This window comes from Vidua chalybeata, chromosome 3 (assembly GCF_026979565.1).
Source record: "Vidua chalybeata isolate OUT-0048 chromosome 3, bVidCha1 merged haplotype, whole genome shotgun sequence".
In the NCBI taxonomy this organism is placed as follows: domain Eukaryota; kingdom Metazoa; phylum Chordata; class Aves; order Passeriformes; family Viduidae; genus Vidua; species Vidua chalybeata.
This window is the reverse complement of record NC_071532.1, coordinates 79,921,329-79,947,900: the sequence shown is the minus strand read 5'-3', so window position 1 is coordinate 79,947,900 and position 26,572 is coordinate 79,921,329. Positions and strand designations below refer to the sequence as shown.

Sequence of the window (26,572 nt, the reverse complement as noted above, 5' to 3'; positions counted from 1 at the left end):
AGGAAAAAAAACCCCAAACTGATTAATGCAGTTCTACAGAGACAATTGATCTCAATTCCATTTGTTTCAGTATGTAACATAAAAATTACATCATTTGAACAAGAATTTAAATTTGAATTTAAATTAAATGTGTACTGGAAATAAACCCAGTCAGTTCATAAACAGCATTCCCTCATCATCTCCCCTTAATTTCTATTCTAAGATCAGTGTTTTAATTCCCACTATTGTTATAACAACTAAACTTAGATCAGCTACATAAAAAAAACTCCATAAATGCATTTTCTTTCACCTACCTTCCACTTAAATTGCTGAGCCCAAACTTCTTTGCTGCACTTTGCAACATTTTAATGAGATTAGATTCATCACCAGCTTTGCCTTTTTTGGATTTGTTCTTCTGTTTTTCATTTATAACTTGCACTTGATTATTTCTATAAATCTCAAATGCAGACTTTCCATTGACATTTTCATCAAAGCTAATTTTGCTGAGATTAGAAATTAAAGTATCTTGATATTCATCTGATTTTTCTTTACATGAGATTTTTGGCTTGTAACCGTGAGTCAAAAGATCACAAGTATCAGTGTATATGAACTGCAGAAGGTATGCAAACAGATCTGGATGGACCTTCTCAATTACATAGAGATCACATCCAACAGCATCTTCATCTTTACGGTAGATGTCTGGAGTGTCTAGCTGGCTGTCACTGGAAACAAAGAGCTTCTTGAAGAAGTCGGAGCGCACTGCCAAGATGTATTTGTGCACGGGGTACATTCTCGTACCGATCTGAAAAGTCACATCATGGATGCTGTCCATTTCATCGGTTTCATCTAACAGTTTGCCAAAATCCATTCCAAAACTTGATAGTGACACACTTGGAATTTCATAGAGACTAGAACAAAATTAAATCCATAATCAAACACTATTTAAAACCTTCATCACATTTTAATGAAGAGAAATGTTTAATGAAGAGAAAAATTATGTTTTCATTTGGTCTCCTTGGTTTTTTTCTTACATTGCCGCACTGCTCAACATTTCTTGTCCTGTTCTTTACAGAAATAAGTAATAATATGGTATTTACACAATTAAACAATATTTATATTTATATATATAATTATATAAATAATATAAATTAAACTATATAAATTAAACTATATAAATAAAATTAGACAATAAACTTGTCTAGCTTCAATATATTTACAGTATATACTATTTTACCGTTATATTGTACCACTATTATCAGAACTATCTTATTTTCCCATGTCTCATTTTTCCAATATGAAAACACAGAAATGCTTACTGCATTTCATATTACAAACTAAAGCAATAAGGGAAAAAAAGCTAATGTTCAGCTATTTATCACAAATGTTGGAACCTATTATGAGAGCATAAGAAACATGGTCCAGTATTCTATTTACTTATTTTACTTCATACATTTCTTTCCAAACAAAGAAAAATTCACTTGTCACTTTTATTTAAAAGCTAATTATTGGTAATTACTGAAGGGGTGAATTTCTACAGTATTTAGAACTCAGAGTGTGTTATGAAATACATGGCAAATGCTTAAACACTTCAGATGTCTATTATTATGCAAATACATAAGCTGAGGCCTTTAGATAACTTCAACATAATTACTAACAAAGTACCATTCTCTAGCAGTATGGATAACTGTATTTACTGTAACTTCTGTATGAGCCAAAAAACAGTTAGGAAAATTATTCAGTCTCAGTCACACACAAAAAAAAGTTACAGCTGTTGTCATCTTAAATATACCTGGTTTTAGGATCTGACTGTAATACAGCAAAATTGCAGCCACTAGGATCAGTGGCAATACTGACAGCTCGGTGGACAAAAGTCAGCTTCTGAAGTCGAATTCTTTCATACACACTGGTTGTGTCATGTTCACAAGACACATCACATGAAGGATGCTGAAGGCTTGATACAGGTTCTGTTAAAAAACAAAAGTGAATACACATCACAGAAAGATCCTGCTAATTAAAATACAACTAATACAACAAAAAGGGAAGACTATGACTTCTGTATGTCCATTGATGGAGTAACTGAATAAGGCTAAGCTATGCTGAAGATTTCAGCCTTGCTTATTTACAGAATATATAGGAGGAGAGCTGACAGTTTCACTGAAAATCTTGTTCCATATGAGACAGGTATGTTCCTTGCAGAAAAACAAACCATCAGGACCTACTTCCAGTAATATGAGCCAAGTTAATAAGGTGGAAGTTGCTTTGGACCTTGAATTGTGCCCAGATAAGGGACTGGGAAACAGGATTCACAGACTTAACAGTGCAAGCAAGTACATGCTCCTTCTCTTGTTCAGTATCAATTCTCTTCAGACTCACCATCTAATACGTGACAAGATTATTACACTAGACCATGATGCTACTATTGCTCTTCAGAAGTACTTTTCTTCCCAGAAATCTCCACCTAAAAACCTGAAGGCTGCAAAGTCAATGTTAGTATTACTGAGGAAAGAGTACAGTAGCAGTCAATGCTAAAAACTGTCAATCACAGAGGAAAGAACAAACTTGCCACATAATACTGTTAGAGATTGTAAAAATTCAATTATACTTTTTTACTGATTTAAAAGTACTTAAAAACCACTAAGAAATCACAGCTAACCTTTCTTTTCTGAGTTTTTTTTCCCTTCTTCCAGCCACTTCCCTGTAAAGGCTTCACCATCACGTGTGACAAACATTATTTCATTCCCATTCAAGGCAACATCAGACATGAAGACTTGCCGGCCATACACCCAACGACACTGCTTCATAGAGTTGTTAGATGACTTCCAACAAAACACCTATAATACCAAATTTTTAAAGAAAGGGGAAATCTTCATATAATTTAAAAGCAGTTATGCATTACACACTACTTTTTTAAACACAAGAACATGCCATCTCAAAATTGCATATAAAAGGAGAAAGACATTCTTCAAAATTTTAGGATAAAGTGCTATGAGCATCTATTAGAGAGAATCCACAAGTAAAACAGGGAAAATCTATCATGATATCAAGATCCATTTGCTCATGAAGAGCATCCGAAAAGCTTCTCCAAATACTGAAATATCGTCACAGCAGTCATGTATAGGACAGGTTTTGCTGACATCTTGAAAAGGAGAGTAGAAGGTGTCAGGTCAAGAAACAAGTTTTATCTAGTTCTCAATTTACAGATTTGTCCAACTGGTTTGCTTATAAATCAGACAAAATTCAAAGCTAGCACACTGGAAATTTAAACCACTTCCTGTTAATTGTTTGACAAAAATCTCAAATTTCTCTGTACCAGTCTAGGTTTGGAATGGAGATCATGACCAAACACAAACTTCAAAACCCTCGGGAATATGAAGCACCGCATGCACAGCAAGACCCCAACAAGGTACACTGTACATGTCTGAAAGACAGCCCCAAGCAAGGTAAAGCCCAAATGTGGCATTAACAGTGCTAAAGTCAGGCCTTCATTTTCTCCCACTGAAGGACCTGCACAGGTCTGTTAGCATCCACATAAGGAAGGGACAGAAGAACTTAAGTAACCTATTTCATTTCCCCTGCCTTGAGCCTTAAGAATCACAGAATGGTTTAAATTGAAAAGGATCTCTGGAGGTTGTCTAGTCCAACCCTCTGCTCAAGTAGGAGTACCCAGAGCCAGCTGCCCAGGAACATGTCCAGACAGCTTTTGAGTATTACCAAGGATAGTGATTTCACAACCTTAACTGGCAACTTGTGGCAGTGCTGGACCACCTTCAGTACTTCCCAGTATTCAGATAGAGCCTGCTCTATTTCAGTTTGTGCCCACTGCCTCTGGCACTGGCTCTGGGCACCACTGAAAATAGCCTGGCTCTACCTTCTTCACATCTTCTCCTCAAGTATGTCTCTACAAGATTTCCCTTGTGACTTTTATTTTCTAGGCTAAACAGTACTCACTTCAAAAAAGTGCAATCTAGCCAAACCAGGAAGCACTGATTCAGTAACCCCAAGTATTAACATCCCATCCCTCTCCTTATTCAATAATTTATAATGCCTGAAAGCACTGAAGATCCCAGTACTTGTCAGTGTAACATGGAAAGATATGAAATGCACACTGACATTTTTCCTCTGATGCAGGAAGATCAAGTAATTTCTTACTGCTAAAGCAGTGTCCCAGAGATGTTGAAGGGGCACTACCAATACCACAGATGCTAGAGGCTACACCTCACATGATCAAATACTGAATTGAAAGTTTATCATCTCTGAGACAACTAATAACCTAATGAAAAGATAAGATCATCTCAAAACATAATTCAGCCAAATGCGAGGAAAGAAAAGGAAATAACCACATTGCTCCTTATTTTGATATACAAGCACCTTTTTCAACATTCTTTAAGGCATTTCAGAAGGAAATGCTTCTTTGTAAACACCACTAGATGGCAGTGAAGGTTGAGATCTCTCAGTGAGCATATCGAAAAAAGGGATTTAGTAGGGTCCTGTAAACCAGCACTTAAAAAAGAGTAAGGGAAGAAAAAAATAAATTCACGATGACATTCCAATTCTAACACAAAAGAGTGTCTACACTTATATACTAAATGATGCATCAGGTTTAGGTGCAACATTTTGACCATAAAACAGTTGTGTTTCAGCAAAGACTCGAAAACTTTAAGTGCAGAGACTACTTTGAAAGGTGTAAAGGTGCCTGGCATAAGTGGGATGAAGAGATGGGAAGAAAAAGAAAAAAAAATACCAACAAAAAGAACCTAAACCACATACACTACATAACCACTAATGCGTATGCAAAAACAAAGTTTACACCTTCACTGAAAAGCCATTAAAAGTCCACAGATTTAAAAATAAACTACTGTGCATTACTTTTGCAATCCTCCCATGGCCCTAATATAAAAAAAATCACCAGCAGTTCTACAGAAACAAGTTGACTAGGGAACAATAAAAAGAGCTTTTTCAAATATATTAATGGCAATAGGCAGTGTAAGAGTTAACATCAGCTCATTACAGGGTGAGGATGGTCACCTCACAGACAGGGACAAAGAAAAGGCACAGGTGTTTAACACATTCTTTGCCTCTGTCTTCAACAATGGGGTCTCAGTGCCAGGAGCTGAAGGACCATGACTGTGAGAATGATCAGCTCCCAGTCAACCCTGAAATAGTGCAGGATCTGCTGCTCCAGCTGGATTCCTACAAAGCTATGGGGTCTGGTGGGATTTATCTGAGAATCCTTAAAGGGCTGGCTGATGTGATCCCAAAGCCTCCCTTCATGATTTTTGAGCAGTCTTGGAAATCCAGAGAGGTCCCAGCTACTGGTTAACATTGTCCCAGTTTTCAAGAAGGGCAAGAAAAGAGAACCCCACACTATACAGTCCTGTGAGTGTCACTTCAGTGCCTGGTAAAGTTGGGGAGAGGATTATTCTAGGAGGTGTTAAAAACACCTGAAAGACAATGCAGTCATTGGTCACAGGCTTCGTGAGGGGAAAGTCCTGCTTATCAAACCTGATCTCCTTTGATGACAAGGAAACCCACCTAGCTGACCAAGGGAAGCCAGTTGACATAATCTTTTTGGATTTCAGCACAGCTTTTGATACTGCTTGTCATAGGATCCTTCTGGACAAAGTGTCCAGCACACAGCTGGATAAACACACCATGGGATGGGTGAGCAACTGGCCCACGAGTTGGACATAAAGGGTGACAGGGAATGGAGTGACATCAAACTGGTGACCTGTCACTTACTGGGGGTGTTCCACAGGGCTCCATCCTCAGCCCTGTGCTCTTCAACATCCTGATAAATGACTTGGAGGCAGGACTGGAAGAGATACTGAGCAGTTCACAGATGATACAAAATTGGGAGGAGCTGCTGACTCCCTCCAGGGCAGGGAGGCCCTGCAGAGACCTTGACAAATGAAAGGCTGGGCAACCACCAACCACATGGAGTTCAACGAGGGAAAGTGCCGAATTCTGCACCTGGAGAAGGGCAACCCTGCATGTATGGACAGACTGGGGAATGAGGTGCTGGAAAGCAGCACCTGGGAGTCCTGGTCATTGGCAAGTTGAACATGAGTCAGCAGTGCCCTGGAGCCAGGAGAGCCAACCCTGTCCTGGGGGGCATCAGGCCCAGCATCACCAGCTGGGCAAGGGAGGGCATTGTCCTGCTCTGCTCTGCACTGGGGCAGCCTCACCTCGAGTGCTGGGGGCAGCTTTGGGCACCACAATGTAAGAGAGACATTGAACTGTTAGAGAGTGACCAAAGGAGGGCAACAGGGATGGTGAAGGGCCTTGAGGGGAAGCTGTGTGAGGAGCAGCTGAGGGCACTGGGTCTGTTCAGCCTGGAGGAGACTGAGGGAAGACCTCACTGCAGTTACAGCTTCTGGTGAGGGGACAAAAAAGGGAAGGCACTGATCTCTTCTCTGTGGTGATCAGTGACAGGACCTGAGGCAATGGCCTGAAGTTGTGTTAGGGGACATTTACTGCAAAAACATTCTTCACCCAGAGGGTGGTTGGGCACTGGAACAGGCTCCCCAGGGAAGCGGCCACAGCACCAATCATGACAGAGTTCAAGAAGCATTTGGACAATGCTCTCGGGCACCTGGTGTGACTCTTGGGCATGGTCCTGTTTAGGGCCAGGAGCTAGACCTGGTGATCCTTGTGGGTCCCTTCCAACTCAGCATATTCTATGATTCTGTGAAATTCGTTATTTTCTATGCATGATTTTGTCCTATCTTACATTTAAAGTTTGATTAATCACTATGCAGCCTGCTATATAATTATAATTATGACAACTTACCCTTCCAGCTTCATCCAGTGCCAGAATGCAAGTCTTTTGACCCCCATTTTCTTTAAGATGCTGGGTATCTACTTTATATTCCAAATATCCCCCACTGACAAGAACTTTTTTAAGGTTCAGCTGTCTGAAAGAACACAACAACTTAAATTAGTATCTCCCTATTGTGTACTTAATGTTAGTTCTATGACAATGACCTTTTTCATTTACACAAGCAGTAAAAAATAAAGTTGAGGCAGTGACACTGAAAAATTACTTATGTTTAGTTTCATCCTACTGGTACTATTAACATAGTTGCTAATATTACAGCAGACTATAACTTTTGTTTGTTTTTAAGTATATCACATTGTATATCTAAGTTATTTAAAAAATTCCGTGAGTGAAAAATCAGTAGATGATGTAGCTTTGATTTCACCATTAACAAAAATTTATTCAGCTGTCTGTATTAAAACATCTATCCTATCCCAGCAGGTCATTTCTCAGGGGTTTGCTAGGTCTTGGTTTTTAGCTGATCAAAATCATACTCATTATCTTTTCTCAGTTGCTTAGCATAAGAGCACAGGACACAGCATTAAGATTCTACAAGTGTCAACACCTTCACTTACAGCCATGTAGAAATTAAGTATAAGGCAATCATTAAGCTATAATATATCAATAAATACTGTTAGAATTTGAAGAGAAGCTGAAAAACTAGGGTGGAGTTATGTGGGCAAAATCAAATCTAAAAAAATCTATTTGAATCTGCCATTGCAAGTAAAAGAGAACAGGATTAAATATTTCCCTAAATTCATGAGTCAAAAATCCAGCTTCTTCAACAGGTTTTACATCCTGGTTTTAGCACACAGACCAGATGATTTTACAACAACCTCCTTGCAACCTAAAGTACTCTTTATAATATACTTTATCCACACATTAATTAGGAAATTCAGACCTCAAATTACTGATTCAAAATCATAACAACATAAATAAGCAGAACAGCAGATCTTTAATGTCTCTACCAAGATGCACTTAGACAAATTCAAGGTAACAGAGGAAGAAAAAATACCTGTTTCAATGTTTTTAAACCTATGGCACAAAATATTTCCTTCTAACATGGTTTTTTAAATATCTTTGGCAAACAGCAAGTGGCACCTTAGCCTCTTGTAAAAAAAGCCCCAAAAACCAAATGAAGAAACAAACAAAAATGATAGCTCTAGTTCATATGAAAGAACTACAAATGAAGAAAACACAGGGCACCACTGAATTTTCTGTACTTTATACACAAAAAGCTTTAAAATAGCTTGCAAGTATACAACTACAGTGAAATCTTCCCCTATTGTTCTTCATGACAAATTAGAAAAGTAACACATACTTGGAAGCTATCTTTTTGCACTGATAGTCTGCAAGTAAATAAATATCTCCTCTTTCAGAAACACATACTGTAGCACCATCACTTGCAGAGACCAGGGACACAGAGATGTCTTTATGGTGTAGAGCAGAGACTTGGCGAGGTGCAGTTACACATTTTTCTCCATTAGGATCCAGCAGATAACCTGGAAAATACAACACACCCAAAAAAATTATTTGCCATTCCACACACTGTGCACTTAAAGGATACTTTATAACACTACTTTGAAGAACCTTTAAATTCCAAAAGATTTTTTAGGTAGTTGGATAATTTGTCTTCAAAATATTTAGATGAGACTGACCAGACCTACTTGTTAGCTCACTACAAACACCTGAAAACCAAGACCTGATACATAAAAATGAAGTAAGGCATATTTGACAGGGAAGTTATTTAACATGGTGCTACTGCTTTGATTCCAAAAAAAAGAATATTTATTTAATCATATGAAAATTTAAGACAGTAGAAATACCACAACACTAGCATAAACTACAGATTATTTCAGACACTAGAATAAAAAAAATAAGCTTCTAAAAAAATTACTGTAACTGCAGGTAAGCACGAAGGCAGCAGTTACATGATATAGAAAAGGTTGGAGCTGTAATGCAATATCTCTAAAAACATTAAAAAAAAATAAAAACACGTCATTGCTGCTCTGTTGCAACAAGAAACCTAACATCAGGAATCTCATACATGGCATAATCCTGGCTTGTGTGCAGGGCATTTATGCCTGCACCACAGAGCACCACAGGGTACAGATACTGAGAAACAAACACCAGAGCTGCTCCTACAGCTGGAAGCAGCCCTGCCACAGGATAATGTAGGGCTATGCTCAAACATCTTATGGGGGCAAGGTTTACCACCACAGGTCTACCATGGTGCCCAACTGACACAGATAATATCACTTAAGATTCAATTACTGTCTTTCTATGCTACTGCACTGGACCACATACTAGCCAGAATTATCCAAACAACACAAACAACCACAAAAAAAGCTTACATGATGTGTGCATATTAAAAAAAGGCAAAATCAAACAAGAAGATACTAATTAGTAAAGTATTTCTCTGACAAAGACAAGTTTTTTCACATACCTTTGACACCTTAACATAGAAAAACAAAAAGAGCTGGAACCTGTGGTCAGAGCTGATGCAGATTAACTATAAGTACCAGAGATAGCTAACAGTTTTGTTTGCACATAGACCCAAAACTGCAAAAATGCAAATCCAAACCAATATAGCAATAAAAATAAAAGCAATTTAAATGTCCCATTCATAAAACAAATCAAGTTCACTAGATGGTAATATATTTTTAAAAGGTTCTTTCTTGACTTCAGAATAAGACAGAGCTAACTGAAGATTCTGGCAATGGTATTGCTGAAAAAAATCTAGATATAGGCTATTTCACTTTAAAAAGTTAGTATGGAAAAAGTTATCAGTAGCATGTTTACAGTGTTTGATGAAAGAAGGACATAGGCAGGAGAGCTGAAGGCTAGTTTATAATTTATTAAAGGCAGTGCCAGCCAGATTGCTGGAAGGACAAGCTTGCCTTGGAGTAATTTCCAACACAGTAACATTCTGTTTCCTCTAAGTCCCCAGCAGCAGGACCACATAAGATACACGGAAAGTAAAAGTTATAAAGAGTTCAAATGAGAGCTAAATCTGACAAGCTCCTATTATCTCAAAATGTGAAAATAACTGGTAGGAATGAAAAATATTCTTCAAAAGAAGTGTGAAGGGATGATGTCATCAGATTGGTTAAAAAAAAAAAACAGAGAGAGAGAAACAAGCTTCACCCAGGCTTCTGTTCTCAGAAGCAGATGACAGGTTAAGCATGAACAACATCTTTCAATGGCTGTGTTTTACTTTCAGAATGCTTCTACCTTACCTAGTTGGCCGCCATTCAGCCCCATGGTATACACTGCTTCCTTAGTCCATAGCACAGTATGGAATCTGCCTGCAGCCACTCCAATCACCATTCTACCTTTCAGGTTTTTTGCCTGAACCTAAGCACAAATCCAAAGTACATCTTAATATTAAGTAGCAACAGGTGAATTTCACATGTACAAACTTCTGACAACATTAAACTCCTAAAGTCATTACGAGGGAAGCACTGATATCAATCCACATACAGTCTAATAAATCATGTTATTTCAGAAGTTTGTCAACTGGGGCACTATTGCACTAATGACAAAAATAATTAAACATTTTGTAATATCTAATCAGAACTGGAATCCAGTCTCCTTAGGCTGTCTTCACATGTAAGCTGTTGAACAAGACTGAACAAGACATGTATAGCACAGCCACAGAAGACTCAGGTGCTGCAAAATGTCAGCTAGAAGTTTAAACTTGCAAGTCCTAATGGCCTAAACACACTGCAGAACATTACACTACTAATTCCACACTTCACATTTAACTTAACTTTTCCAGATTAAGATGATAAAATCAAAGCAAGTACTGTGGATATAGAGCTGTCATTACACTACTGAAGAGCACATGGTACCCCAAAACACTATCCTGTTGCATTTTGGCCATTCTTTTTTACTTTCACAACATTGATAGTGCCACGTTGTTCTACTTCAAATGAAGTTAAAGCTTCTTTATTTACAAAAAAAAAAAAAAAAAAAAAAAAAAAAAAAAAAAAAAAAAACCAAAAAAAAAAAACCCAAAACCAAATAGAGATTAGGCATAGAAATATAGTTAAACTGCTGATGCCCATACACCCTCTTCCCAAATCACTGACTCCAGTGCTTCCAGCAAAGGATGTAATGCTCAAACCCTGAAAGCCATCATCCAGTGATCCAAAAGGAGTTAAGAGCATGATTCTCAAGTGATATATACCTATTAATACTTCAGCTACAGAACAATTTGGGGAAGAGAGAAGAAAAGGGTTTTGGCAGTCGTACCTTGTATCATACTTCACACTACAAATTTTGGTGATGTTCAAGTTACAAACTAAGACATTTATCAGAACACAGTTAAGATCTGAGACATCTGATAACACAGAATCAAGATTTATCTGAACTCACATTAAACTTTGCTGTTCTAAAAAGTTTATGGGTTATTTTTATAATCTTCACATTTTAATTTCCATTAAGAAAAACCAAAACAGCAACACCAAACAATTAAGCTTTGACTGATGCTATTTTTACCTGTCTTGGAACACTGCAATTAGAAGGAGGAGGAAGAATACCCAACTGATGGAAAGTATTCAAACCAAATGTGTAAACATATCCATCTTCTGTTAGAACAACAGTATGATCCTTAGCTGCAGCTATCTGGGAGCACTGATGACCAGTTAAGCCTTCCACAAGTCTTGGAACCTGAATCAGGAAAAAAAAAAAAAGTTGATATAAAAGCGTATTGTTTTGTCATTAACCAGTGGCCATCTATAAAACTAAAGTTACACCAATAAAAAGTCATGACCAAATATTGAAATAAAGATAAAATGCATTTGAACATGCAACACACTCATTAACATAACAACCGTGCCCAGTGCAGTAACATTAATTACTGTCATTTGAAATGCTATCAGAGAAGTGTCCTTTTCTATCACAGGAGATGAATTTTAAACCACCTGTTCTGAAATTAGATTGGAAACTACATCTTCAGGACAGCTGAACAAATATTAACTATCACGTGGTACTTTAAATACCACAAGCACTAAAGCTATCTCGCTCTGACACAGGATAATTCTAACGAAATTTCACAGAATAAGAAAGCAGCTCTGTATCTTTGAGTCTTTATGCACTCTAAGATTACTTCTCCTTTATTCAACTACATAACATCACCATTTCAAAAAGCAATTTGAAAAAAAAAAATCCTAATTTAACAGAATTACTTTCTTTAAAAAAAACAAGAAAACTTGAGCTCCAGTCTCCACTATAGCATTCAGCAACAGAATATCAAGTTCTACCAGATACTCAATATTAGAAATTTTTAAAAATTACTGTGCTGCAAGATAAATGCACACTACAAGGTAGCATAAGATGCTTAAGTCTAAGAACTGTATTGTCATCATATCTTATTCTTCTCAAATTTTAGTTTTGTGCATTGCAACAATGTACTAGTCAAATGAAAACAACCAGTGACTTTTCACTTAAGTTGCGCAAGTCTAGTAAAAAGCAACTCTACCATCCCTCTTCCTGCCACTACAGCTTCCCAGTACTGTACTGCTGTTTCTCTGCCAAAAAAAAATTGCTTCCACTTATCTAGCATCAGCTGGCCTTTAAATCAACTCAGCCATAACACAAGTTTGACCACAGCATCTAGCTATCTGAAGTTAAATTATAATTAAATGCACATTCCTCTATTCTCTGCCACCTCACTATTAGCACTGGAGAAGTTTTTCTGCTATTGGTGGGAAACAAGGAGTTTGGTTTAAAATGAATAGCAAACTCATTTTGAAAGTACACTAACAGAAACTATAATTCACTTTTTAGACTTGCTGCTAGAAATAAAAGAAACATCATATATTAGACTACAAGAAGTAACACAGGACAGCATACCAAGCATGTTTGTTCATCACCATGACCCAAGCGCCCTCCCTGTCCATGTCCACATGTATACACTTGGCCTTTGTGGGAAAGGAACACAGAGTGGAATTTGCAGAGTACCACCTGAAAAAAGAGAAAAAAAATGGATAGGGAGGAGGCAACATAGGACAGATTAAGTTTTCTGGATAATCTGAAAACACCTGCCATAAGTACTTTGTGAAGAAGTTCTGCTTTAAAGATGTATTCATGAAAATACCAGTAAGATAGTGGTATTAAATCATAGGACACAAAATACTTGCTTTAAACATACTATGTACTGCCTTAAGCTACTTGAAGAGATCAACAGTCTCAGTTTATTAAAATAAGAACAAGCATGGCCCCATAGGCTAACAGAAACTCAGAAGACTGAGTTTTAAGGTCCACGATGCTGCCTCAGAAATACCAAAGAAAACACATTAAGACTGCAGCACAGATTGTCTGCACTGAATGTTTGCTCAAGTTGTACTTCAAACTTTCAAATATTCTCAAAGTGAAGTTACAAGAAGTTATTAGAGACATGTGCTTAACAGTATATGCTGCTTTGAACACAAGATGAATTTTAATTCAACATATACCAAGCACATTTATTATTCCACTTCAGTTCAGTACTGGAATCACACTGGAAGTCAGCAGCTCAAAACAGTTACAGAAGTATCATGCTTCTGAATGTATTTAATGATATATAAACCATATATCCAAAGTAAATAATATAAACCCCCTGTTCTCCCCACCAGAGAACTACAATTTAAGTAATGGTGATTGGGGTTGCAGGGAGGTAAGGAGGTGGGCAGAGAGGGAAGGCACCAAGAACTCTTTTGTCCATGGAAATCTTCAACACTTGATAACTTCTTGGTTACTTTTCCCCCTTACACACCCCTCCCCAAGAAATGTGCCTATGTAATACATTAAGAATACCTGTTTAATGTACACGCCATTCCGAGGAAAAAGGTCCACCAGTTCAGGATGATGTCTACCCTGCTGACCACCATGACCCAAAGTAAAATTTATATTGCTTCCCCAGGTGTAGACTTCCGTGGGATCTGTAATGAAAAAGATCCTCTCTGAAGCTTGTAAATTTATCAATATTGTGCACATTGATATCAAAAAACAGTAACTGCTATTTCTATCTAAAAATTTAAGAGGAATTTTTTTTACCTAAAACTGAACTTTAAAACATTTAATATTATAAGAAGTAAGATACCATGACAAAATATTCCAATAATATTGTACAGATGATCAACATTAGCATCAGGCATCTCACAATTTATGAAGTCCCAATTAGAAACAAAAAATATTGTATGCACTGGTATATACATTAATAGATTGTTGAAGCAGATCTCATTGCAAAATTCAAATTAGACTATTTTATTTCTTACCAGTTTTCTTGAACACCACATGGATAGGTCTATCTTTCATCACAAGATCCAGGGCTGATAAGCCTTCTTTATCCTGAATATACAGACTAACACCATGCTGAAAGAGGAGAGGAGAAGAATTGAAGTTAATTTTAACTGCACAGCTTGATGTAAACCAGGTAAACCTTTTAGGAGCAAAATACATCTTTAACTGAAGTTTAAAGAAGTTTAAGACTGATTAAAAAAAATCTTCAGATTCAAGTAAACTGTAAGCAAATCTAAAATAAACCAAAAACATTGCAAATCTGTCCTGCCATATATACATCTTGTTGATATATTAACATGGATTTTATTGTCTCAACACTGACTATGTAATAAACTGTAACTAGTAAAACACAAAGGAAACAGATGTGAAGATAAAGCACTGACATCTAGAAATGGCAAGTATTTACCGAAAATGAATTTACCAGCTTCAAAGGATGCATTTTATTAAACTGGCATTCCACAGAATTAGTTTTGACAATCCAGACAAGTGACAAAAAAAAAAAAAAAAAAAAAAAAAAAAAAAAAAAAAAACTATTACTTTGAAAACAAACAAGGAACAGAGTTTCACAGTTGCAGAGAAAAGGCAAGGAGGACACAAACAGCCAGGAAAGAGAGCACTAGGGAAGGTTCAGAGGCACAAAGCATGTACAGGTCATTCTTTCAGAACTTAGAGAGATACAGACAATCTCTGTAAATACCATCTTCTCAATACAAAAAAGTGCTGATACAGCAGCATTGATTTTAGGAAGGAAGTCAAGTGTCAGCAGTCACTTCCCAAAAGGGAAGAACTCCAGATGTTTTCAAACAGAACCTAATGGCCAACACGGCTGTACCTGTGTACCTGAGGTCATGGCTAATACAAAGGAAACTTGAGAAAACCTCACACTTAAGAGGCAAACACATGAAATACATCTTTATTTGGAAAAACATTCCCCAGAAGAAAAACAGCATACATTCTCCAAATTATAAAGACAACCCTAGTGCAACAGGGCTGGGATTAATTCACCATATGACAGAAAAAATTGACCTATTTTTATGACTTAATGGATAGCTGGATATTTTCATTTTTGGAAGTTATTTAAGATATTCACCAGCAGACAGAGGCTGCGGGGATATTCACATAGTCCGAATTTGTGAAAACAAACTCCAGTTGCTGAGTGGCAAATCTTGTAGTTAGATACAGTCTGAGAATAAGCCAAGACTGCCTCCAGCCCACAGCAGAAGTCCGTCATCCACACTAGTTTAGGAACCCAGGGGCTGATTCTGGAGCTAGTACTGGTTAACATTTTGACTAACAACCTGGATGATAGGCTAGAGTGCTGCTCCCTCAGCAAGGGTGATGACAGGAGACCAGGGGGAGTGGCTGATAAGTCAGAGGGTTGTGCTGACATTCAAAGGGACTTTGACAGGCTGGAGCAACAGGCTGAGCGGAGCCATATAAAGTTCAACGAAGGGAAATGCAAATCCTGGCTCTGGGGAGGAACAATCTGGTGAACTGGTACAGCTGGAAGCTGAGTGACTAGAAAGCACCTTAGTAGAAAAGAACTTAGGGCTTCTTGTAGACCACCAGATGACCACAAGCCAGCAAGCTCAGAGTTAAGAATGGTGAAAGCATCCAGGGCTGCAGGTGGGAGTGTTGCCAGCAAGCATTACTCAGCACTGGCAAGCCACAGCTGGAGTGCTGGGTTCAGGTCTGGACTCCCAGACAGATAAGGACATACAGGAGCAAATTCAGCAAAAGACCATGAAAATAATGACTGGGGCATCTGACATTCAAAGAGAAGCTGAGAGAGTTGGGATGCTTCGCCTAGAGAAGGTTTGGGATGGGGGAAGGGGACAGCATGCCTTATCATACATAATAAATACCTAATTGGAGGTAAGGGGTAGGGATCACAGTGATATCCAGTGACAGAAAAAGTGCCAATGGGCACAAACTAACATATAAGAAATCCTGTTTAAATCTAAAACACATTTTTACTGAACTGATAGTAAAACACTTGAACAGAAATGTCTGATGCTCTGCTCAAAATCCAACTGGACACAGTCCTGGGCAACCTGCTCTAGCTGACCTTGCCTGAGCATGGGGGCTAGACTAGGCAACCTTCAGAGATCTCCTGCTATCTCAGCTATTTCATAATTCTATTCTATAATCAGCTTCTGTTGTTGCTATAATACGTTAAGAACATACCCTTTTTATAACACAGTACAGCAGACAGACTCCAGTTAAAGAACTGGAAGAGACAGCACCCTCCATGAGCTGTTTTGTTCCGCTTCTTAGAAGAATATCAGCAGAGCTGGCTAGCAAAAAAATCTCATTCACTTATGTAACTGACAGAAAAGTAAAAGACATTGGGGAAAACCTGTACAGGCCTTCTGTAAGCAAATATCAAAGATACAGCTAGACACATATGCACTAGAGGACTGAATCCTTTTTCATATATCATGTACAGAGTTTCCAGTTTTCTAGAGAATGGAATCATATGTACAATGCTTATAAAACTTTTTTCAAGTTTAATGAAAAATTCTCCACTCTGTAAGTGGACAGCACATGAAATAAATATCAGAGCCTACCAGATCCACCATCTTTCTGTTTAAAGCCTTCTAGAAAGCAGAGAGTTACATCTACAAATGGCTAGTCACTGTAGTTTTAAAAGACTGCATTCAAAATGGAAAATTCTCTGCCTTAAAAGGTTTGTTTTTAAATAACCCTGAACCACAAATATTTCATTTTCTCACATGGTTAAAGAGACTCTGAATATCTCAAACAAACATCTCTTCCCTTTGCTGAACTTGCGAAAGGAGGAACAAAAGGAAGATCAATTAAAAATACATACAACTTGCTAATTGGATGGGAGGAAACAGCAGCTGTAAGAAAGGGATAAGGAGGACTGAGCAAAAGCCCTGGTTTAAAATACTAATGAAATGGAGATTCACTTAATAGAATACTCCATATCTTGAATTGTTTGCATCTTAAATATAAGATTTATTTCTAATCATAACCCTATTTAATTTTCCCTTATTTTAAGTTCTCTAACATCAATTGATATAATTACTGCAGGCCTATTTTCAGAGTATCTTTAGTCTGACCACTCTATTTTTAAGATCCTGAGCCTGATATCATCTACATAAACAAGTCTTCAAGGAAGTTCACAATTAATCAGGGATCCTTTCTCAGTGCTGATTTCTGCATGGGCAAAGGCAGATAGATATCTGTATGAACAGAGACAACCTTCAAGTAAATCAATGCACTGCAATCTGAACACAGTATTAAGACAAGCCTCAAAAGGCTTCCAGTCAAGTTTAAAAACACACTTTTACATAAGCAATATAACTCTAAAAATTGTAGATGCCAAGGAAAATGACAGTTGCAAAACACTCACCTTCAGTAATGACAAAACACAATCGATGTATCCATAAAATATACTTCTGTGCAAAGCTGTCCATCCAGACTCTTTGTCTTTTGCCAAGAGATCCACTCCTTTGGTCTCAGCCAACCAGTCCAGCACACCTTTTTTGCCACAAGACGAAGCAAGATGTATAACATTCCTACCAAAGGCATCTTTGATAGTTGCAGCATTGTAGCAGTAAGAAGAGAGAAAGGCCTTGATCTGGCCTTCACTTCCTCTGGTAACTACAGAAATAACATCCAAAGCATGCTGTAGAGATCGACACTTTGAAGTGCACTCTGGCATGTAAGAATTCATCTTCAGTTCTAAAGCTGCTCTTCTCCTTAAGGGGAACAACCCTTAAGTGTATCAAGGCACTCCAATTCAGTACACAACACAGTGCCTTAGAAAAATTGTAATTCCAAGGATGTAAATTCAAGTTTATTGAGCTGCCATTAGAAATCTTTGTACTGTTATGTTTGGCACTTGATCCAAATAAATATTTATAAATATATATTTTTAGAAGTCTTATTTCACCATCTTATATAACAAATAATCTTGTCCATAGACTATTCCAAAAGTGAACTACCTCTAGCGTGCAGAGGGGGATTCCCCCTCCACACTACCTTATTCCTCTAAAACTCCATAATTGCAAGGGAGACCTGAAAGAGAGCAAACCAGAACATATTAGTAAACAAAAATACTTTTCCCCTGCAAGTGTACTGATTTAACTGCACATCAAACTAGCAAGTACAGGACACGACAATGTGACAAGGGCTGACTGACCTGCCCCATGCCATCTGAGCTTATACTCAGACATTCAATCAGATTAAAAAAGCATTACTCCCTTCCCCACCCCAGCCTCCAAAGGCACCTCCTACCTTTCTTTGACATAACTTGTTTAGGCCACAAAATAAACTAGATCCAAAAAGTTAGCTTTCCCACTCTCAGGGTCCTCAGGATCCTGACTGTTTAGTGTCTAATTGTATCATTATTTGTAATCAGAAAGCAAGAACTGAAGACTGGGTGGGGGGGAAGCCATCCACCAAAAAATCCCCTCAGCTGTTGAGTACACTATGGCTAACAGAAGCACTGTTAGTAACACGGGAGAAGGAAGGAGAGACCACCACTCTTCACAACCACTGCAATAGAAGGACTATGTACCATTTTCTCTCCCCTGGCCTGAATGCCAACCCATGTCCCTAGAAATTCTAATCTGCAGAATCAATAGGAAGGCTCCTCTCCACCACTCCCAGAGTTGCTCACAAAGGTGGGTCAGAGGATGGCATCAAGGCAAATAAAAGCAGCTTGTACAAGAGACATTAATTCTGGCACTCATGCAGGGCTAAGGTCTAAAGTTCCTGAAACAGGCAAGAAGAAATGAAGGTCTACGTTGGAAGGGATAAGGGAGAAAGAAGAAGAAGAAGAAAAAGGAAGCAAAAATAATAATTCTTCTTCATGAAAATATAGTCACAGTTTGGGGCATACAGCACTTCTGCTTAGCTGCGTGTACTTATCTTTAGCATATACATCTTTCTCTGGCATCCCTTTTCTCAAAAGTAAAGAAAACTGACAGAAGCACTCACCTAGCCTATGAAATGTCTGCAGTTATAGTCAGAAGTGTCACAAGAAGTGCACACTGCAGTATAAAAATCACACATAAACCCAGAAAACAGAAAAGGTGAACTACATACATACATCACTACATACATCACTAATTAAGTATGAGCTATTAAGACCCCCCAAAAAATCACACTTCAGTCTTCCAGATATAAGTTTCAAATTGAGTGAAACAGTATTCAGTTCATGTTTTTGTTTGCTGTGCAAAATGTTATTCAAAGTTATTCTACCCACAATTAAAATATTCCAAGAGAAGATGAGCAATGCCATCCTGAAAGCCAAAAAAATAAAACTAAAAATGTTAACAAACCCTCAAAGTGGGGAACAGGGGGGGATAAGACAGGGACACACACCAAAAAAAAACAACAAAACACAAAACTCCCCCATCCTACTCAGCTTAGCAGTCATTATAAATGTTCACATCCTACTCCTTGACCCCAACCTCATCAAAAAGGTTGAGCTTAGCTTTCATTGCTTTTCAGCTGCTGAATGTATAACCATATTTTCTTAATATCTTTATTTGCAAAGACATATCAGAAAAATACGGTTTTGTTTGGAAAAGAGAAATCCCAGTCCTCCTCCTGTTTTAAGAATCAAGATTTCCATAAAGCTGCAAGCAATCAGCTTAGAGCAAACATTAGCAATAGAATCTAAACTTTCAAGAAAAAAAACCTAGTCCAGAGTATTCATTTAAATATCTCATAACAAAGCCTCCAACAATTTCTTTTCCACCTCATTCAGAAGGGTTACAATACTCAGAATGCAAATCTATGGACCAGAAGTTGTTCAGTGTATACCTTCAAAACAAGTTCAAAGAGCAGGCAAATGAAAAAAAAAATCATTTTTATTCACTACAATTTAGTCCCTCATCCCTGACAAGCAGTAGCACCAGGAAATCTTTACAAGACTAGAATTGATCACAACTGTTCAGCTTAGATTTGTCACAGCAAGCTTCAGTTCACCCTACAGGGCATTTTCCAAACAACATACAAATTTCTGCAGTAACAGAACATATATATATATTTATCATATGTGTGGACCTTTGTCCTCTGACCTTCCCAAGCCTCAGACTATAAAGAGAAGTAAATCACTGTAACAGGTTTGGAAAAAAGCTCTGATTTCAAGAATACAACCTGACTTGTTGCTTCAATGAATCAAAGTGTGATAGGTAACTATTAGTACATTCAGACTGCCAGCACATCAAACACCCTTCTAAAACTAATAATTAAAAACAAAACACCCTCAAAAAAAAAAATCTAGAAAAAACCCCAAACATTTCAAGATGTACAGGAAAAAATTTATCACATTTCACCAATAGTACACTGCGCAATAGAATTATGTTGTGGAAGAAGTAAAAATTTTATGCATGCCTTGTAAAGCACATTTTAAATATAGCTCATTGTTTAAACATTACTATTGTTGTTACCCAGGAAAATAAAGGTAAAGGTAAAAAGAACATTAAGAAAAATCACACAGGGTAGACATAAGGTTGACTAATCTGTTAAACTGGTATGAAATGGCACCACCACCCAAGAAAGCAGTCCTGCTGTCCCCTGTGTCATACCATCCTTTGTGCAAATCCACACCTATCTAAGGCACTGAATTGCATAAGAAAATGATCCAGAAGAAAGCAAATCCTGAGACTTGTGCCATTACAAGAAAAGAACAAAGAGGCCAGACAAAAACTTGTTGAAGGCACCTGAGCTCCAGCCTATCAAACACGAAAATAATGTGAATAACAAAGCAAATATTAAAAGAATAAAAAGTCTGCTAGTAAACAGAAATATAAGGCTGCCTATCACACGCTAACTCCATCACAGTGACATTTACTTCAGCTATGTGAAACCTGACTCTGCTGAATTATTTCTTTATAAGTCATTCCAACCCAGCCTTTCTTTACTGTAAACATTACAAAACTAAATACTGTATTAGTATATTGATATATACACCCTGAGCTCAAGACAGAAGGCTGTAGATCAAGTTTTCACTTAAGGCTGTCACACTGGCAACAAACACTGTCACATTATAACAAAATCTGAAAAAGGGTGATCATCAGATCTGATTGTTACACAAGGAAGTCCTTAAGAGAAACCTTAAAAGTTTCAAATTGTGAATTGAAGTTCAGGTCAGTGTGAAAGCATTTCCACTATTAAATGCTTACTTTTAGTATACGGAGTCCCAGCTGAAAAGTGAGCACCTAAAACAAGCACAAGACAGGAAACACCAGCATTTTTTAAATTTTGAATTAAGATGATCTAGAACATGATGCCATTTTGGTTATGTGTCTCCACTTTTATTTGCAGATATTTCTGTAGGCTTCTCAGCATGAATCACATTCATGTTATAATACCAGTGTCTTCTTAATGTTGTAATTATTAAAAGACATAAAAAGCTAAAAAAGGCTATAATATTTTAACACTTTTATGATACAGTAGGCATTATTTGGAATTAAAATTATTTTTAAAAACTGATTCCTAATTAACATTATAGAAAAAAAGTCACAAAAAATGAAGGAATTAGAGCAGTGTTCAGAGTATCCCAAAGATATTTTATTTCGGCAGCAAGCATTGAAATGAGCTCAGAGATGTGAGCTATTTATTATACATGCTCACAGCCCAGGAAAATTTAAAAGACTGGAACCAAATTGGAAGCAATTTTTTAGTAGCAAGAAAGTGTTTGTGGTATTTTGCCTCCTGCAAGTGGGTAGGTAGGGCTGTCTTACTCAGCTCTCCCCCTCAGAGAAGGCAAAGCACCACTGCAGCAGAGCTGTCAGACACCCTCCACGAAGGATTGTGGCAGATGCGTCATCTGACCCTATGGAGGCAGAAATCCCCCAGCTGAAAAAGCAGCTTTGTACCTACTGCGGTTCTCTCAAAAATCTGTTTCTCTCAGGAAGTCACTACAGAAGCCAAAGCTGTCACACCTCTCCTGAGTGTGAACAAAGATTCTACAAATACCTTAGTGACTAAGGATGATGGTGATAGATTTCATTTCCTGCAAACAGCAGACATGAAACCTCAACATTTGGGAAAAGCGAACAGAGTTGGCGGAAGCCTCCCACTGTGAAGTTCCAGAAACCTCTCTCTGTGTATCATATTCGTTATCAATGCATTCCCAATTTCCTCTTTTTCCAGAAAATATTTCCACAGAGGTTGTGTGCTCTTAGCTCAGAGGCACAAGGAAACAACAACCAAGCCTCACCTCATGGGTGGCAGTGTCAATGTACGTTTCCAGCATCCAGTCTGATTTGATACTAGAACTGCCATCTGTGGACCTTCTGATTCTTCCTGACGAACGCCTACACTCAGCTATTAGAGCTACAAAAACTTGGTTAACATGGATGTGGATACTGGTACCAAGACAGTAGCTTGTAGCTACTGTTGTGCCTTTTTTCATTTAATACAGACAATGGTCTTACATGGAAGTGAAAGAGAACACAGAAGAGATTCAGCTACTCAATATTCAGTGCCACTCAAAGACAGATTCCTGGGTTTGCATCCTCAATGTGCACTGTATTAAAGTAACTCAACTGTCAAATTAGTCACATGGCCCTGAAACCCATCCTTGGGCTGCTTTACTAAAAACATATTTCTCAAGACCTTAAAATTGGCATAAATTCATTCCATTCACTACTTTTTTGTCAGTTTATTAATTTATTTTTTCAGTGTTACTGATTTTACTAAATACCAGTGATATCTAAAATGCACATGGTGAAAAATTACCTAGCCCCCCTAATTTGGCTCTCCCAAAACAGAACTAAGCAATGGTTTCTATTTTTCATACAAAAGAAGCATAGAGCTTTCCTTGTCAAGCCTAACATCCTTATTTTAAAATAAAAACAAAAAAAATAAAAATAATATGGTTTTTCTGAAGGTACTAAATTAATTTTCTTTTCCTTTTGATAATAAGTTGCTAAGTGAAGTGAGATTGGCAACACCACACATTTCAGGAAGGTAAAGTCTATCCTTATAAGGGTAATGCAATATCTTAAATATTTTCAGTGTGGAATGGAAGGGGGTTGTTTTTTAAACAAGCATGCTGACATTTCTCCACGTTGGTCCATTTGCATTTGTTTCATAACACCACAAAAGACCTGTAACCATAACAGCACAGAAGTCCTTAAAATATTTGTACCTAAAGCAAACTTCACTACACAGACTACTTGAATAGTAAGCTAATAAAAAACAGCTTACAGAAATAAAGCCATGGGAATTTGCTATCATGTTACCACTTTTCCAGGACTTTCTCTTGACTATATTCTTACCTAAAGGCAACTTTCACTAATACATATTAAAGTAACAGGTTAGAATCTGACAAAAGTGACCAGAAAATTGAGGCTAGGTAGTAATACAACAGCCTTAGCACTGGCATTAAGCAAGATATCCTCAAGGAAACACAGATGAATTCAGAGATAAACAAAAAAACACCTTTCAGGTACAGACAGCACATTGTCCTAGCCTTTAAAGAACAGTTAGACTATTAGCTTCTGCTCAAATTACATATCCACAGATAGTTACAGGATAGTGTTCACAGTCACATAGTCATAGATAGTGTTCAGAAATTCCTTGTACGTTTGTTGAAGAATGGGCAAAAATCTACACTTTCCAACCCCTTGAACACAAAATGTATTTTATGTGGAGAAAAGTAATGAAATTACAAGGAAAAACAGGTAAATCTAAGCTATGCAGTAGCTAGGAGTGGTTTAGCAGCCTGAAATTCCCTCAGAGAGACCTTTAAAAAAGCTGCTTCTTCTTGACTATATAATAGGAGCATTGAGACACAAAAAACAAGGGTTCTGCTCTCCTCAATGCACAAAATATCAGAGTCCTGCTTCTAGTTCAGATAGCAAGTTTTAAGAGCAGCAAGTAAGTAGGGAAAAACTTGGAAAGAGCCTCTCGGATTCAGAATGTTTATGGAACAACCCCTGAGTACAAGCAAATTGGATCTCTTTTCTCCTTCAGCTGTGGCTTCAGCAGACCACCCAGAGCCTTTGAATAAGGCATCTGTTACACGAAGAAGAAACATCAAAACTCCAGTCCCTTTTACTCCTGACAGTGGACAAATTTCATAAAAGATTCAGATTATATGTCAGGAAGGATTTCCAAATGACAAATTGAATGCACGTGAGGCTCTCAAAACAGGCTAGACAACAAGCAAACTGCTCAAGTTATAAATAAATGTGACCTGTCCAGAAGTAAAGCTACAAAGGAAAACCAACTTGCTTTGAAAGACACCACATTCCACCATGCCCACTATGTCCCTTGGGCCACGGCAGATCCAAGCTGCTTCATTTACTGGGATGGGGCCTCCATGGTACAGCCCAGCACAAGTGACCTTTAGAGGCTCTCTCCAGACTTTCTGTAACTTCCTCCTTCAACAACAACAGCATAATCCTTATCAGAATGAGACATTCAGCAACCCAACAACCCTAATTCAGTTGCTCCTAGCTGAGCTAAGCAGCACTGCCAATTAAAGGCTGACACATCTGTCAAAAAAAGACCAAAGTACCACTGGTGGCTAAATTCAGCCACAAGCGTCAGAGCACATCTATTAGTTGGGAATCACTGTACATAAACAGTAAACTGTGAAACACTGTGCTGTGCTTATCTAGAAATACTCAGGACCGCTTATGTTTAATAACTTAATACTGTTTGAAAAAATTAAAACAAAGTGCTACCGGCAAAAGTACAGTGAGTGCAGCTACAGTCACTTCCACATCCATCACGACCTTGCTATAGGCTTTATTGAAACAGATAATGCTGAAGGGAAGTTAAACACAACAAACCACAAGTGTGCACTAGAACTTCCCCCCACTTCAAATTATGTCAGATAAATCCATCGAGGACTTTTCAAAAGTGATGTTTTTGTATTAACTGTGAACTTCTCCTACAGTTTTATTATAGACTACCAACACCAGATGTTGGTGGGCGATTACTGTTTTTTGTAAACCACAAATTGTGACCATTTTCCACAAAGACAGACTACACTGACCACATAACAAAAAAAAACAAAAAAAAAAGAAAAAAAAAAAAAAAGAAAAAAAAAAAAAAAGTTGTACTTCGCCTAGGAAGACTGCGTGGAAGTATCCTTCTAAGATGACTACGAGACCGCGGCTCTCCGGTGCTTACGGTGCTGGTCTAACCCAGCAGCACTGTCAGCTGCTACCAAAAACAGACAAGTATCACCAAGGAGGAGAGAAACACGCCAGGCTTTCCCTGAATCGACAGCCAAGGAAACCTGGCGAAAGACTCCTATCGGTGTCAGGGAGGGGGAAGGTCTTCAAGGAGCAGGGGCAGGCGGAGGGACAAGGGGCCATTCTCACTCCCACTACACGCGTCCGCGTAGCCGCGGAGCGAAGAGAGACACAAGAGACCTACTGACACAGGCGGCCGAGCCACGGAGCCGCTCTCCTCCCGTCCTACGTGGCCGGCTGCCCTTTGGCCTCCCTGGCTGCCTTACCCGGAGCTCTCCCCATTCCTTCAGCCGCCCACCGCCGCCGTCCCGACCCCTCCGACAAGACCCGTCCCCCAAGCGGCTCCCCCGCCGGACGCCCGCCCCTCACCAGTCGCTAGATGAATGGACTCGGGCGGGCAGGGCGGGACACGCGCCGGGCAGCGCGGGGGTTCATCCTCAGTGACTCCGGGGCAGGGCCAGGCTAAAAGTGCAGCCGCTACCGCGACAGCTCCGCCGGCGACAGCGACGGCGACAGGCGGGGCCCGCGGCTCTCAGCGGGGCGCACCGACAGCGGCCGCCGCACCCAGGAAGAAGCGAAACGCCGATTGGCCGCGGCGCCGCCGCACCTCGCGCGCCGATTGGCTGCGGCTGGCGCCGCGGCCCCGCCCCGCGCGGCCGAGCCCGGATTGACTGACAGGCGGGGTCAGGGGCCGAGGGGGCGGGCGCGGGGCGGGCCGGCCGTGGTGCCGCAGGGGTCGAAGCAGTGTGGCCGGCGGGGCTGTGGGTATCGCTGCTTGGGGCGGGCAAGCGAAGGGGAAGGAGCTGAGGGGCCTCCTGCTGGCAGTCTTGGCCGGAGAAGCACCGTGTCGTGCTGGGAAGTAGGGGGATGGGTTTCTGGCAAGGTCGCGCCTCCCTCCTGAGGGCTCCAAAGCAAAGAGTTAAATGCCCAGCCTGTAGGTCCCCTCAGAGTAATGGAGAGAAAGCGTGGAGAAGGCTGTGCCCATTCCGACCGTGTTAAGCTGCAGCACTTTCTCTCTCTGACAAAGCCAGTGGTCTAACGTATGGGATGCAGTTTGATTTTTTGTGAGGCTTTTGGCAGTCTCGTAAGCAAACCTGGTGTGTGCACAAGGATTTGCACACCTGCTCTTGTGACTCCTGCGAGGCGCTCCATGAGGGCTCAGCTCTTTTTGGTGGATGTCTTGGGTGATGCAATAGGTGGCACAGATTACGAATTAATCTGGGACAGGATTAGGGTGTACTGTTTAAGGGCAGGAAGCTGAACTCAAGACAAGCTTGAGTTGGTTGGGTTG

At 39.0% G+C, this 26,572-nt stretch overlaps 1 protein-coding gene across 2 annotated transcripts in view; it reads right to left on the bottom strand.

Moving 5' to 3' along the window:
- Positions 1 to 25,805, bottom strand: part of IBTK (inhibitor of Bruton tyrosine kinase) — a 54,388-nt gene extending 28,583 nt beyond the window's left edge. For both annotated transcript variants that reach the window (XM_053937161.1, XM_053937162.1), the window contains exons 1-12: positions 25,651 to 25,805; positions 17,463 to 18,130; positions 14,059 to 14,155; positions 13,598 to 13,722; positions 12,656 to 12,766; positions 11,300 to 11,470; positions 10,036 to 10,153; positions 8,118 to 8,298; positions 6,770 to 6,893; positions 2,633 to 2,810; positions 1,769 to 1,943; positions 294 to 887 (exon numbers count right to left, since the gene is read on the bottom strand). In XM_053937161.1, coding sequence (XP_053793136.1) covers positions 294 to 887; positions 1,769 to 1,943; positions 2,633 to 2,810; positions 6,770 to 6,893; positions 8,118 to 8,298; positions 10,036 to 10,153; positions 11,300 to 11,470; positions 12,656 to 12,766; positions 13,598 to 13,722; positions 14,059 to 14,155; positions 17,463 to 17,786 — 2,198 coding nt within the window. In that variant the 5' untranslated portion in view covers positions 17,787 to 18,130; positions 25,651 to 25,805. The remainder of the gene's footprint in view (positions 1 to 293; positions 888 to 1,768; positions 1,944 to 2,632; positions 2,811 to 6,769; positions 6,894 to 8,117; positions 8,299 to 10,035; positions 10,154 to 11,299; positions 11,471 to 12,655; positions 12,767 to 13,597; positions 13,723 to 14,058; positions 14,156 to 17,462; positions 18,131 to 25,650) is intronic.
- Between the last annotated feature and the right edge of the window lie 767 nt (positions 25,806 to 26,572).